The sequence below is a fragment of the Orycteropus afer genome, unplaced genomic scaffold (assembly GCF_000298275.1).
Source record: "Orycteropus afer afer isolate SDZICR_OR568_19922 unplaced genomic scaffold, OryAfe1.0 scaffold00048, whole genome shotgun sequence".
Taxonomy (NCBI): domain Eukaryota; kingdom Metazoa; phylum Chordata; class Mammalia; order Tubulidentata; family Orycteropodidae; genus Orycteropus; species Orycteropus afer.
Window position 1 is genome coordinate 4,941,451 of NW_006921635.1, and position 14,340 is coordinate 4,955,790.

At 49.7% G+C, this 14,340-nt stretch overlaps 2 protein-coding genes across 2 annotated transcripts in view; one reads left to right on the plus strand and one right to left on the minus strand.

The window, feature by feature from the left end:
- The window catches only part of CCDC63 (coiled-coil domain containing 63), a 101,766-nt gene extending 91,826 nt beyond the window's left edge, over positions 1-9,940 (plus strand). Inside the window, exons 9-12 of the mRNA XM_042780602.1 lie at positions 4,902-4,976; positions 8,477-8,669; positions 9,071-9,274; positions 9,831-9,940. Of these exons, the coding sequence (XP_042636536.1) occupies positions 4,902-4,976; positions 8,477-8,669; positions 9,071-9,274; positions 9,831-9,940 (582 nt within the window). The remainder of the gene's footprint in view (positions 1-4,901; positions 4,977-8,476; positions 8,670-9,070; positions 9,275-9,830) is intronic.
- Positions 9,941-12,622: 2,682 nt separating this feature from the next.
- The window catches only part of MYL2 (myosin light chain 2), a 7,545-nt gene continuing 5,827 nt past the window's right edge, over positions 12,623-14,340 (minus strand). The window contains exon 6 of the mRNA XM_007938168.2: positions 12,623-12,721. Within this exon, the coding sequence (XP_007936359.1) occupies positions 12,623-12,721 (99 nt within the window). The remainder of the gene's footprint in view (positions 12,722-14,340) is intronic.

Genomic DNA, 14,340 nt, shown 5'->3' on the forward strand with positions numbered 1-14,340 from the left:
AGCTCATGAGCTGAGCATGGTTTTTACATTTTTAAACAGTTGGAAGGAAAACACAGAAAAGTATGTGAGAGTTTATATGTGGCCCACAAAACCTAAAATATTTACCATCCTGCCCTTTGCCTTAAAAATTTGCTGACCTCTGTTAATCAGCCACTTTTTATAGTTCAGAGGAGATGGTCAAGTCTCATTGTGGAGAGACTCGATACACACGAGCATATTTATGGTCCTGACAAGTCCTGCAGTAAAGAAATCTTTTTACCTTTTATTGAAACCATAATTTCCCAAACTGATTAACTTCCTGGATCACTCACCCCCCAGAACATAAATAAACATCTTTCGAACCGTCGGCACAGGATGAAGTCTTAATTCCCTAGAGTGATACTCAGGTCCTTCAAAATGTAACTCCCGCTTCCCTCTCCCTTCGTGATTGCCCAGGCCCCCTCCGTGACTGCCCTTCCCGGCTTGGCCTTAACTTTTCCTCCTCCAAGGCTTTGCTTGTGTTGTTCCTGTACCATTTCCCCTTATCTTCTGATGAAATACCCATCATTTGTCCTGCCCAGAACAAAAGTCACCTCCTCTAGGAATTAATTACCCCTTCCTCTGAGGTCCCTGCATTCTGTTTACACAACTAGGAAGCAACAGCCCATTGTCACTGGCCAGGTACAAGTAGATTGTAGCTAGGAGAGAGGTGAAAATACTTTGATTAGTTGTGAATGAATGAGTATTAGAGAAAATCTGGCTTGCACAGCAAACCTGTGATTTAATGGATATTATTACTTGGGGGAGGAACCTTTGGTGGCGCAGTGGTAAAAGCACTCTGCTGCTAACCAAAATGTTGGCATTTGGAACCTACCCTCTGCTTTGCAGGAGAAAGATGTGGCAGTCTGCTTCCATGAAGAGAAAAGCCTTAGAAACGCTATGTGGCAGGTCTACTCTGTCCTATAGGCTCGCTATGAGTCAGAATTGACTCTGGGCAATGGGTTTGGGCTTTTAATTTTTCTTTTTTTAATTACTTAGGGTAGTAAGTAATAATAATTAGTAACAAGAACAGCAGAAAAAAATAAATGATAAGATTAAAGGAAAATAAGTAAATGATAAAAATAAATCAAAGTGGTCAAATTTTAAAAAACTTGATGGATAATTGTTGTTGTTATGTGCCGTCCAGTTGGACCCGACTCATAGCGACCCCTCCTTGGGTTTCCGAGGCAGTATCACTACGGAAGTAGATTGCCTCATATTTCTTCCGAGGAGTGGCTGGTGGGTTTGAACTGCCAGCCTTCTGGTTAGCAGTCAAGCGCCTTAGGCACTATGCTACCAGAGCTCCCTGATGGATAATAGTGTCTGCTATTATCGTACATACAGATGATATGTGACAGTGGCCGAAATGAAGGTGGTTACATCAGAGTTATCACCGGAAACAGAGGGAACACTCAAAAGGGTTAGATGGTGTGTGTGGGGGAGCTTTTAGAAAAGGATTCTTTATAAAGGTGACCTGTCCCAGTTAAATTAAAAATGAAAAACAAACAAAAAACCCAGGAGTAGGATTCGAACATCTGACTTCACCCTTAGCTAGGGGGCTGGATTCAGAGATCATAAACTGAGGCCCCTAGTTGAACCCAGCCTTCTCTTGCTCGGTTCCTCGCCACCCCCCCTAAATCTCAGTTCCAAAACTCAAACCTAGCTCACTGCCATTGAGTAGGTTCTGACTCACAGCGACCCCTCCTTGGTTTTCAGAGGTAGTATCTCTTTGGAAGTAGACTGCCCAGTCTTTCTTCCCAGGAGTGGCTGATGGGTTTGAACTGCCAGCCTTCTGTAAGCAGTCACATGCCTTAATTAGTTGCCAACACTTAAAAAATGGTATTCCACCTGAAAATCTGAATGTGTGATTTCTCTACGAAAATGAAATCTGACAGCTCTGGGCCACATTCCATGGCAAGCTGAATTCAGCTGCCCCTGGAAAGAGGCCCCCCTCTCCCATTCACCACAGTCTGGTACACTCCTGTGGGCCTTTGTGTTTGCGACCTGCGGTTAGGCGCGCCACCACTGTCCTCTGGTGGCCATCCCCGGTATTGCAGGGCAGGTCTACGCAGGCAGGGCTATCTGAAAGGATGGTTCAGGTAGGGCTGGGAGTGGGTGGGTCCTGGATTCTCAGTTTCCAGGAGGGAGCACTTTCCTAGTCCTGGGGGGATGAGGAGGATGAGCCACGCCACAGGGTCGTGAGAACCCTCCGGATTTGGAAGAATCCCATCACTTGGACATAAAACCAAAAGAAAGACCCGTTGCCATTGAGTCAATTTGGACTCATGGCGACCCTATAGGACAGAATAGAACCACCCCATAGGGTTTCTAAGGCTGTAATATTTATGGAAGCAACTGCCTCATCTTTCTCCTGAGGAGCCGCTGGTGGGTTCAAACCACCAACCTTCCAGTTAACAGCCTAGTACTTAACCACTGTGCCACCTGGGCCCCATTGGGTCATTGGTTAATCTTCTTGGTTGAGTGACTTCATGTCTTTTATTTTTCCCCTTTTAAAGATTGGAAGGCTCCTATCTTTATTTTCCCAAAGTAAGTTTTGTTTTTTCCCTGATTAGAAAGATAATACATACTCCTGTAAGGGAATGTCACTAATTCAGAAAAATATTCAGAAAGTGGACATCAGGGAAACATCACCATTCAGAGAGAATCCCCATCAGCACGCGGGTGACATCGTGTTATGAAGCTGCATGTGCACACGTGTGCACACACGCAGACTCACACAGATGCAGGACACACACAGAGATGTCCATTTATTACAATGGGATCATACTCGGTAATTCACGCTATTTCCTAAATATTTTTTTCAACAATATGGCACAGGTATCTGCCAGCATCTTCTACATTCTTTGTAGTGGCTTCTGGGGGTCCTGAATCCTCCGCATTAGAATCACGGGGGTGCTTCCTGGACTTGCAGACTCCCAGGCCCCATCCCACAGCTTGTTGTTGTTGGGTGCTGTCAAGTCGATTCTGACTCATAGCACCCCCGTGTGACAGAGTAGAACTGCCCCATGGGATTTTCTAAGCTGGAACCTTAACAGAAGCAGGTCACCAGGTTCTTCTCCCTGGAGCCACTGGGTGGGCTTGAACCGCTGACTGTTTGGTTTGCAGCCGAGTGCTTAACTGTTGCGCCCCAGGGCTCCTTTCCCAAACCTACAGACCCAGATTCTCTGAGGATGAGGGTGTGGTGGAATCTACATTTTAACTATATTTTTACTTGAAATCCCCTCCTCCGTTTATCTGAATGTACTGTCAGACGTCTACTGGCAGATGTTGAGGTTTTTCTAACTGGAGGCCGTTGTAAATAACAACACAACAGCAGCCTTGAGCAAACATCTGTGTCCACTTGTCCTATTACCTCCATAGGACAGAATCCTGAGACGGCATTGTCAAGGAGCGTGTGCCTTTCACATTTGGACAAGTTGCTTCGGCCTGGGGCTTCCCAAAGTTGGCCGCCTACAAGCAGTAGTAGCGGCAGAATCACCTGGGAGCTTGTTAGAAATGCAGCTTCGTGGCCCCGTCCCAGAGCTAGGCCCTCAGCAATGTTGGGGCTGGGGTCCAGCATTCTGTTGTCATCAGCCCTTCGGGTGATTGATTCACGATAAGGTTTGGAAACTGAGCTCTGGGGCCGCACTGTCCAGCACAGTACCTCTGGGCCACAGGTGACGCTGCGAGTTTACATTAAATGCCCTCCGCTACCAGTTGCTGGGCTGTTGGTTCTGATCCCTTGTCTGTCAGAACAGAACTGCGTGCCACAGAGCTTTCAGTTTGGGGCTGAGTTTTTGGAACTGGGTCACCAGGCCTTTCTTCCAAGGCGCCTCTGGATGGACACGAACCATCAACCTTCTGCTTAACGTCTGAGTGAGTTTATCGTTTGCCACACCCAGGGACTCCTAATTAAAATATAAAATTAAATTTTCAAATCATTTCCTCAGAGGTATTAGCCACTATGGTAGTTATGTTTGTGTGTCAACTTGGCTGGGCCTGGTTCAGGGGCTGGGCAGCTGGTGGTAGTTATTCCCCATGATGAGACTGGCAATCAATTCCATAGTAGGATCTACCACAAACAGCTGAGTAGCTGCCTTTGGGTATGTGGTCTGCTTCCTGTATATAAGGAGAAGCCTTGGGTATGGTCTCTAGCCTATGGCACGCTTGGACCCTGCATGTAGTCGTGTCGTTGCTCAGCAGCCTGCCATGCTCTGCCGACCTTGGGACTTACAATGGACTTAAGTTAATGGCCTGCCGTGTGGTTTGGTAACATCGGGACTGTGCCTTTTTACTTGTCAACCTTGGGGCTTCTCAGCCTCAGCAGCCAACAGCTGTCTGAGAGAAGAAACGCCTCTAGCTCCAGTGGGCTGGGAGCAGGAGGCAGAGCTGGACCCCAAGGCTGAGGGGCTTTCACTCAGCCTCTAGAGCTTGGCACTTTGAACTTGGGCTTAAAGCCTCCAAATTGTAAGAATAAACTCCTGTTTGTTAAGGCCATCCCATTTGTGGCATCCTCCTGTCAGAGCGGCACCAGGCAACCAGAACAGCCATATTTCAAGCACTTGTACACACACGGCTAGTGGCTATGGTATTGAAAAAGCAAACAGAACATTTCCACCAACACAGAAAATTCTATTGATTGTGCTGTTCTAGAAAAATCTCCGGAAACGATGAAGCACAGACTTTCCCATGCCCCCACCCTCCTTTCAATCCAGAAACACCAGGAAGGACCTTCATAGGTATAGTTGGGGCCCAAGGATTCTAGGGCTCCCTGAAACAAACCATTTAAATCCTCAACACCTCCCTGAGGCACAGCCTCACTTTTAGGGTGGGGGAGGGGAACCCCCCAGCTGTTCCTCACGGTCAGGTTCTCTCCTGAGCAGAACAACATCATTCAATTGCGGTCCCAGCAGAAATCTTCCCATGATGACAGCCGTTCAGCCCTGAAACAACTAGAGGTAAGAACAGGGCACAGAGGGCGGGGGTGCTGTCCATCTGTCTGTCAGGCAGGCAGGCAGGCTGTTATTCAGTTCTCAGGAGCAGGAAGGATGAGGAAACTGAGGTTATGAGTTAAGGTGTGTGGAGCGGGGACAGTGTATGACTTTGTATTCAACTGGTAATAACCCCCAAACCCACTGCCACTGAGGTGATTCCAACTCATAGTGACCCTGTAGGACAGAGTACAACTGCCCCAGAGCGTTTCCAAGGCTGTGATTTTTACTGAAGCAGACTGCCTCCTCTTTTTTCCGTGGAGCAGCTGGTGGGTTCACACTGCCAACCATTCAGTTAGCAGCTGAGTGCTTTCACCGCCGTACCACCAGGCTCCTTGGGACCAAAATAACAGTGGCTTAAGCAAGATAGAAGTTTATTTACTTTGTGAAGAAATAGGTCTGGAGGTTGGCCCTCCAGATCTGGTATGTTGTTGTTATGTGCGGTTGAGTCAAACCTAACTCATTGCGACCCCCCTCCTTGGGTTTCCAAGGCAGTATCACTACGGAAGTAGATTGCCCAACCTTCCTTCCGAGGAGTGGCTGGTGGATTTGAACCACCAGCCTTCTGGTTAGCAGTCAAGTGCCTTAGGCACTATGCGACCATCAGATCTGGTATAGTGGTACTGTAATGCCATCAGCATCGCAAGCCGCTTTTATTTATTTAGTTAGTTTTTGCTTTCCGTTCCCAAGACTGCCTCTGGGTTACAATATGGCTGCTGCACGTTCTGTCATCACATCTACACTCCAAGCAGGAAGAAGACTGGGGAGGCAAACAAGGCCTGTCTAGCCAAGTACCTTAAAAGTAGTTTCCCAGAGCTTAAAAAAAAAAAGTACTTTCCCAGAAGTTCCAGCCAGTGACTCCTGTGTTTACATATCATTGGGCATCCCTTTTGCATGTTGTTGTTAGGTGTCGTCCAGTCGATTCCAACGCACAGTGATCCATGTAAAACAGAATGACACACTGCCCAGGCTTGTGCCATCCTCAAAACTGTTGCTATGTGTGACCCCACTGTTGCGGCCCCTGTGTCAGTCCATCTCATTGAGGGTCTTCCTCTTTTTCACTGACCCTCTCTTACCGAGCATGATGTCTCTCTCCAGGCACTGGTCACTCCTAGTAACATGTCCAAAGTGACTCAGCCTCAGTGGCCTGCAGTCCCTACCATGAGGCATCTATTCTAAGGAGCATTCTGGTTGTACTTCTTCCAAGACATATCTGTCTGTTCTTCTGGCATCCATGGTATATTCAATATCCTTTGCCAACGACATCATTCACAGCCATCAGTTCTTCTTATTCATTGTCTGCCTTTTGCATACATATGAGGTGATGGGAAACACCATTTTTCAAGGAAGGGTTGGGAATATCACTTGTAGCTGGGCACATTGTCACCCCAAATACAACCAGAGTTTCGTATTAAGGGGAGAATGAGTATGGTGTGGCAATATTTGCCAAAGATATGACCCTAGAGAGCCACACTCCAAAGCCCTGCCCTAATTTAATAGTTCCTGGCCCAGGAACTGTGCTGCTTCTCTCTGTGGCTCGTTTTGTCTTCCTTGGCAAGCACCCTTGCACCTGGTGGACAGAAATGGCCATGCCATTCTCTCATAGGCCACCGGGGGGCAGCAAAGTACATGTTCTGCTAAGTGCCTGCCAGGGGCCAGGGGCAGAGAAGCCCAAGCTTCCAAAGCAGATCCAGGTGCAAGGAAACAGACCCTCCCCAAACGGGGCACCGAGCTGAGGCCTGAAGCCCTTTGCTCGAGTCCACCCTAGTCCAGACTCTTCCTTGGGGTTGGGTCTCGTCTGTTGCTGTGAATCTTAGGGTTTTGAGGCCGAGCAGCTAAGGAAGCGAATGGCAGATCCCAAGCATCTCCCTCAGCTCTGCCTGCGGTCTCCCCAGCAGCTGTTGCCCCCGTGACTTCAGTGTGACTGTTTTAGGGGGACTTTCTTCAAATGCAAACCCTCTAGGCGGGCAGGCTCTGTCTGACCAGCAGTGAGCTCACAGGATGTTTTCTTACCCCTGTAGAAGATCATTTCCACCTGCCCTTTTCCTGGATAAGGAGCTCTGGTGGTGTAGTGGTCGAGGCAGTTGAATGCTCACCAGAAAATCAGTGGTTCAAACCCACCAGCTGCTCCATAGAAGAAGGATGAAGCAATCCGCTTCTGTAAAGATTCACAGCCTTGGAAACCCAGTGGGGGTTGCTGTGAGTTATAACTGACTTGTTGGCTGTCGGTTTGATTTGGTTTTGAACCCAATGGGGGTCACTATGAGTTATAATTGACTTGATGGCTGTCGGTTTGGTTTGGGTTGGAGTATTCCTGTGAACCTTCTATTTCACAATTGCCTGCCCCTCTGGGGGCAATGGGACTGATCCCATAGTGGGAGAGTTTTGCATAGGAGTTAAACAGATGCCTAGATATGACCCTCCTAAAAGCCACATACTAGCTGTGTGACCTTGAGATAATTACTTAACCTCTCTGAGCCTCTGTTTCCTTATCTGTAAAATGGGGGTAGTAATAGGTACCCAAAGGAGCCCTAGTGGCACAAGAGTTAAGCATGTGGATGCTAACTGATAGGTCCATGGGTTCAAATCCACCATCCACTCCATGGGACCAAGACCTGGCGATCTGGTCCCATAAAGATGACAGCAGAGGAAGCCATATGCTTCCTGTGGGGCAGCTCTGCTCTGTCCTATAATCACTAGGAGTCAGAATTGATTTGACGGCCCATAGCAATAGGAGAAGGTACCCATTCTCAGGGCTGTGAACGTTGGGTAAAATCAGTGGAGGGCTGTAAACACTAGCTATTATTACTGTTGTTGTTTACCATGTAAGTTAGTAAATCACCTGGGATCACCATCACCTTGTTAGTAAATGAGTTATTACCAAGGAAGGAGTTTAGCCGGGCAGATGTGTATACAGTGAGCTCAATTCAAAGTTACTTTTCTTCTCTGAACTCAGTATTCCTCATCTGAACAATGGGCCCATGGTGAGGATGAGCTGTGAGGACATATATAAAGTGCCTGGAACACTGTAGGTTGGGGACACATAACACCTGTTGGTGTTTTGGTCACATCAGCCTTTTTTAAATTATGTGCTTTTTTTTTTTTTTTAAATCATGTGACCTTTTAATCCATCTTTAGAACAACAGGGCAGCTCTGGTGCCGAGTGAGTTTTTAGTCCTGGGAACTGAAATATTCTAGCAGCCGGCAGGAGGAAGCTGCCTGAGTTGCTGGTTACAAAGCTAAGTTCAAATCCTGGCTTTACTCTTTGGGCCTTGAAACCCGTTTCCTCACCTGGCCATTTTTCATCTCATTTGTTAATACTGCTGGTTGAGGCCCATTCATTTGGTCTCACGTCCCTTCAGAAGTTTGAAACCCTGTAGTGTGGATTGAGACCGTGGCCCCCTTTCTACTGCTGGTCCCCATAGTGGGGTGAGCTGACCCTGGTGGGAACTGGGATCTGCCGGCAGGAGAAACTCAAGAAGACCACGGAGGAGGCAGACAAGTATGAGAACAACTACAAGGAGATCAGCAAGACCTTGGACTCCCTCAAGAACGCGGTGGAGAGTCTGTTCAAGAAGATCAACTGTGACGCCACCAAGATCTTGGTGCAGCTCGGGGAGACGGGGAAAATCACTGACAACAACCTGCCACAGTATTTGGGTGAGTCAACCGGCCTGTGTGTCCCTCAGGTACCATTTACAGAACTTTCTGGAATGGGGACTCATTCTTCTGGAAGCAGTGAGCCTGGTGGTGAAGCATGTAGGCACTAAAGCCAGACAGTAGGGGTTTAAATCCAAATTTAACATAATCTACTGTTTCTCAACCTTGTGTCCATTACTCCTCCCCTTCTCGCCCCTTCCCCAGGGACTTTGAAAGACATTCTTTTCCTGATTTCCCCTCCCCATGAAACCTCAATGCCATAGATATGTTGTAGGTCTTTTTACATATTGACTGTATGGATATCTGTGCTTCTAAACAAGAGTCAGATTTCTCTCTCCTCTTAAGATGCCCCAGGAGCCAGGTGTCCTGGCACCATCTTGGTCTTGTCCATATCTTTCCAGCCATCATTGAAAAGAAGACCAATGACCTGCTGGTGTTGGAGGCTTACAAACGGGTCCTGGAGATAGAAGGGGCGGAGACAGAGATTCCGCCACCCTTCGTCAACCCTTTCTGGGGCGGCTCCGCCCTGCTCAAGCCGGCGGAACCCATCAAGGTGGTCCTGCCGGTTCTGGGGCAGGACATTCTCAGCGAGAAGTTGGACGACGGTGAGTTCGGTTTCCCTCCTCGTCTGCGCTGGCCTCTGGGTCGGTGCTCCGAAGAAGTGTCTGCCTTCAGGGCTGGGGCCACCGTTTCCAGGGGCCCGAAAGGGGCTGCAGTGTTGAGCCTCAGTTTCCCCCTCCCGTGAGTTTCTGTGGTTCGTGTGAGGACTTGTTCCCTGGCGCGTGCCCAGTGACTTCGCCACACGTCCCAAAGCTTCTATCTTGCATGTTTTTTAAAAATCACAATATGAAATAAGCCTTAAAAATAGCCAAATGCAATTAAATATATATATATATATATATATATATCTCCAAATGTACAAGCCAGCAAGTTACAGCCACACTGGATTCTCCGATCCCGTCCCTCACCCTCACCCGATGCTCCTGAGTCCTATGGCACCCCTAACCCCTTCTGCTTCCCTGACCCCGCAGCGAGGCTTGGGCTCCCCGGGCTGGGGCAGAGCCGGGCTGGGTGCCTAGCGCGGCCTTGCCCTGGGAAGGAAGCTCGCGGTGCTGGGTTAGTTCCAAGGGCCTTCCACAAATCTCGCGATGTCTGGTGCAGTCGAGCAGCCGCTGGACCATGGCAGCCTCCGGCAGCTGGTGCTAGACCACTACAGAGCCAGGGATTCTCGAAGCCCGCGTGTCGACAACGACCTGAAAAGGAAAAGCTGAGGTGCGGGCTGGATGCGTCTGTATCAACTAGAGAGAGTAAATGTTTAGTTCCGTAACCTCAGTGCCTTTGCACAGTCTGTACGAGGAGACTCGGGGAGTTGGGAGCCACCGCGGGGAGGGTGAAAAGCCAAGGAGTGGAGCAGCGCTCGCTCACAGCAGGGTCGTGTGTGCAAGTTGGTGCAGGAGGCAAGACTTGTGTGGGGTCCACTCTGTCACAAAGGCCTGTGAAATAGGCCCTGCTCGGGCCACGCCCAGGAGCCTGCCTCTCCCCCAGAGAAGCCAGGGGGGAGGGAGGGGCGAAGTTTCGGGGCCTCGTTGGAGCCAGCCAAGCGGCAGACTTGAGAATCACACTGGGTGTGGCAGTTGCAGGCAGCACCAGGAGCCCCAGGGGACAGGGGCTTGGCGGTCACCCTGAAGGCAGGTCATCTCCCAGCTTAGTCATCCTCTCTGGGTTCACTTCCCTCTCTGCCTCGGCTGCCTTTGCCTCTGTGTTGTCCTCTTCCTGTCCCTCTTCGCACCTCTCTTTTGTCTGTCTCTGTCTGTCTTTCCAGACATGTAAGAAGTGCATTTGGCTGTTCTTGTCTGTAGTTAGCTGGGGTTTTCCTCCGGGGCTGGGAAACTCCGCGGTGGCGGTGGGGGTGTTTCTTTCACCTGGCAGCAGGTCTCAGGCCCAGACCTGTCTCAAGAACCTTGTGTGCTGAGGCTGGAGGCGTCCCTGACCCAAGAGCCAGAGAGAAGGCTTGGGGAGCGGGTTCCTAGAGCGTAGGTGTTTTCTGGGTGGGGTGTGTCTATGTGTGCGTGTGTGCACCGATGTCTGTGTGTTTATATGTGTGGGTCGTTGTGCATCTGTTTCTGTGCAAATGTCTGCATGTCTTTATGTGTCTCTATTATATGTTTGTGTATGTGTCTGTCTTTGTATGTTTCTGTGTGTCATGTGTGCCTCTTCTGTGTGTGTTTGTCTGTGTTGGGCTGTCTGGCTCTGACCCACATGCTGCAGTTCATCAGTGACTTGTGCTGGGCCCGCCGTTCCGCCGCAGCCTGGGTGACAGGTTCTCAGTCTGGGCTGTCTGGAGGGAGTGGGAGGCTGAGAGTCATGGGTGACCGTGGGGTGGAGCCCGGACTCCCTGGGTCCCTATCCATCCCCCTCGTTGCCGGCTCTGCCAGGGGCCTGGGTTCCTGGCAGCAAGGTTGTGGCTGTAGCTCCTTGGGGTTGTTGTTCTTCAGCTTTGAACACTTGCCCCTGTTCCGAGTCCTACTGCCTCCTGGATCCTCTCACTCTTCTCTGTGCCCTCAGCTGCCACCCCCCATGCCCAGTGTAGGCTCTTTGTCCAAATCATTTTGGCTGCATGCTGGGTTCTGGGATTCTCTGCAAAATGTAGAGGACCTCACACCTACGCTGTCTTTGTCCAGAGCAACGTTTCGGTTGGTTTGGCTTTGGGAGCTGCCTCTCCCACTCTGAGGCCATGTTGGGCAGTGGGAAGGAGCAGTTTCAACCCTAGCATGAGGATTAATCATGTGACCCAGGTCTGCCAGTCAGAGCACAGCACCTACCAGTCCCCAGTGATCGGTTCAAGGTTGGTTCATGGCCATCACAGAGACATCTCATGAGGCTCTGTGCTGGGATTTGTATGGATCAGGGGAGAGTGACATGCACTCTTTCCACTAGGGTTGCTGAGGGGATAGACAGGAGCTGGGCGCTGCTGGGCGCCATTTTGCTGCCACTGAGAGCAGAGCAACATGACAGAAAGCAGAGCGGTGGAGAGGCCTCCTTAGGTCTGATGGCACAGTTTGACCTGCTGGATCCAGCTGTGCCTGAAGCCCTTGGATTTCTTATTTGTATGAGCCAATCTGTTTGTTGAGATTCTTGCAACCAGAATAGACCTGAATGCTTCAATGATGACTTTGGTCATTCAAAAGCAAGAGTCAACTCATACCTAGGTCTAGTTCCCGGACCCCCAGCCTGAGTCAGAAATCACTGAGTGCCCCTCCCTCAATTTGCCAGGAGGAAAGTGTAGACAACTTCTACTTTATCAGAAATTAGAAATTGATCTCTTAGGATTGATGAATCTGATTTCCAAAAGGTGAGCCTTATGCTTAGCATAAGGCCTCCTTCCCTCCATTTATCATGGGACCAGTCTAAGTGTATCAGTGGGAGAAACATTCCAATGGTATCCTAAAGGAAAAGATGTCCTGGAGGTTAGGTCCTCAGTCTGCTTGAGCTCTTTGGAAGGTGATCATCCAGTTAACATTAAAATGTGGTCCTTCATAGAGACAGTCCTGAATGGCTGTGGGGGGCTATTATAAATAAAGAGTCATGAAGATTCAATAATAATGACATCAGGGCCACTGCCAGCTCATACTTCACCTTTGTGTGAATGAGCACAGGGCCTTCTTTCCTCAAGGTGTTTCTATCTGTTAGAGAGACATCAACATCATAACCAAATACACAACCTACTGTTTATTTGAACTTGGCCTCTGGATGGATTTCCATCTGCAGGACGAGTAGCCATATGATTTGTATTAGCCACCAGGCTACAAAGAAGAAGGAGGTGGGTAAATGAGGCAGCCACACAGCCAACAGGCTGGGGGCGAGGATGGCAGTGCTGCTGGGCACGGAGAGATGAGGGCAGGGGCCCTGCTCCTCTGAAGATGAGCCCAGGGTCAGGAGGAGAGGCCCCCTTCTTAGTCTTTCTCTTCTCCGTGGGTGATGATATGCACCAGATTCTTGTAGTCCAAGTTGCCAGTCACATCAGGAGGAAACGCGGCGAACATCTGGTCAACCTGCAACCAACCAGAAGACGCGCTGAGGAGGATGGGAGGGGCTGGGAGGGAAGGCTGTGTGCAGATGCCACGTAGTGGAGAGGCAGCTGGGGGAGTGTGGTGGACACGGACATGTGTTGCCTAGTCCCCCCTCCAAGAAAGGACTTGTTGGCCAGCTGGTACACAGAGTGCCGCGTCCAGGTCACCCCCTTCTTGGGGCAGCCCACGGCCAGTGACAGATCTGTGCAGGGCTATAAAGGCCTGGCCTTCTCAGGACCTCCCCCAAGGCCATTCTAGCTGCAGGGCTCTCGGCACTGCCTTCTCCCTCGGCCCACTCCTGTGACCTTGCCCTTGCTCCTACAGGTGTTGAGTCCCAGGGCTGTCCCAAATAAACATCCAGTGGGCATGTTCCCTGGGGGCCCAGCCTGTGACCATGGGCAGAGATGGCAAACTCAGGTGTCCAGAGGGAACAGGCGGGTTACATACATGAGTCAAGAGGGGCTGGTGGGGACTGTGTCTAAATGAAGACACACACCCCACCTGCAGGGGGCAGCAGCCGCTCAGGGCTGGCCCAGTGTGCTCGCATCAAGGAGGTCTCCTTCTTCAAGGAAATCCAGAAATCCAGCCGTATGTACATTTGTACATGTGATTTCCTATTTTAAAAGTATTGACTATTTTAAAGAACTGGCTAATAGTTGCTAACACTGACATTGCCCTTATCACATGTCAGTGCTTCACGCCCTCTCTCCCGTGGATCCTCACAATGCGGGCTCTGTTACAATCCCATTTTACAGAGGAGGAAACTGAGTGAAGTACATGGGAAGGGGCTGGTCCCAGTCCGCACAGCTGCTGAGTGGTGAAGCAGCCTCTTGACTGCTTGAGGTTTTCTGTTTGGTGAAAATCGAATATTTTTAGTAGCATGTGGAAATTGATGGAAATAGACCCAAGAGGCTACAAGGGGCTGGGCTGTCATTAAGATTTAGGAGCAATGTTGGCAGAACCACTGCTTATGTACACAGCCCCGTTAATGACTTAGCAAAAGTGTCCCTTTCTTCAGACATATTACTGCCATTTGTCAAAAAAGAAAAAAAGTTCTAACAAGACATTTGACTGGCACCTGCTGGACAACTCTGGCAACAACTAGGAATCCACACCATCTACCAGGACAAAGACATGCCCGAGAGCTGTGTGGTGCGCAACGCACATCACAGTCCATGGCAGCCCTGCGTGTCCCCCTTCCTCAAACAGGAAATTGATGCTCTAACCAGGCCTGAAAGTTCCATGGGTTGTGAGGAAGGCAGTCCCTGGAGTGAGATGGACCTGGGTTTGAATCTTAAAAAAAAAAAAAAAAGCCAAAACCCTGTTGCCATCAAGTCAGTTCCAACTCATAGTGACCCTATAGAGCAGAATAGAACTGCCCCATAGGAGCTCTGGTGGTGTAGTGCCTAAGGCAGTTGACTGCTAACCAGAAGGCTGGTAGTTCAAACCCACCAGCCACTCCTTGGAAGGAAGGTTGGGCAATCTACTTCCATAGTGATACCGCCTCAGAAACACAAGGAGGGGTCTCTATGAGTCGGATCCGACTCGACGGCACTGAGTTTGGTTTGGTTTATTGTCAATGAAGGAATCCTGGTGGCGCA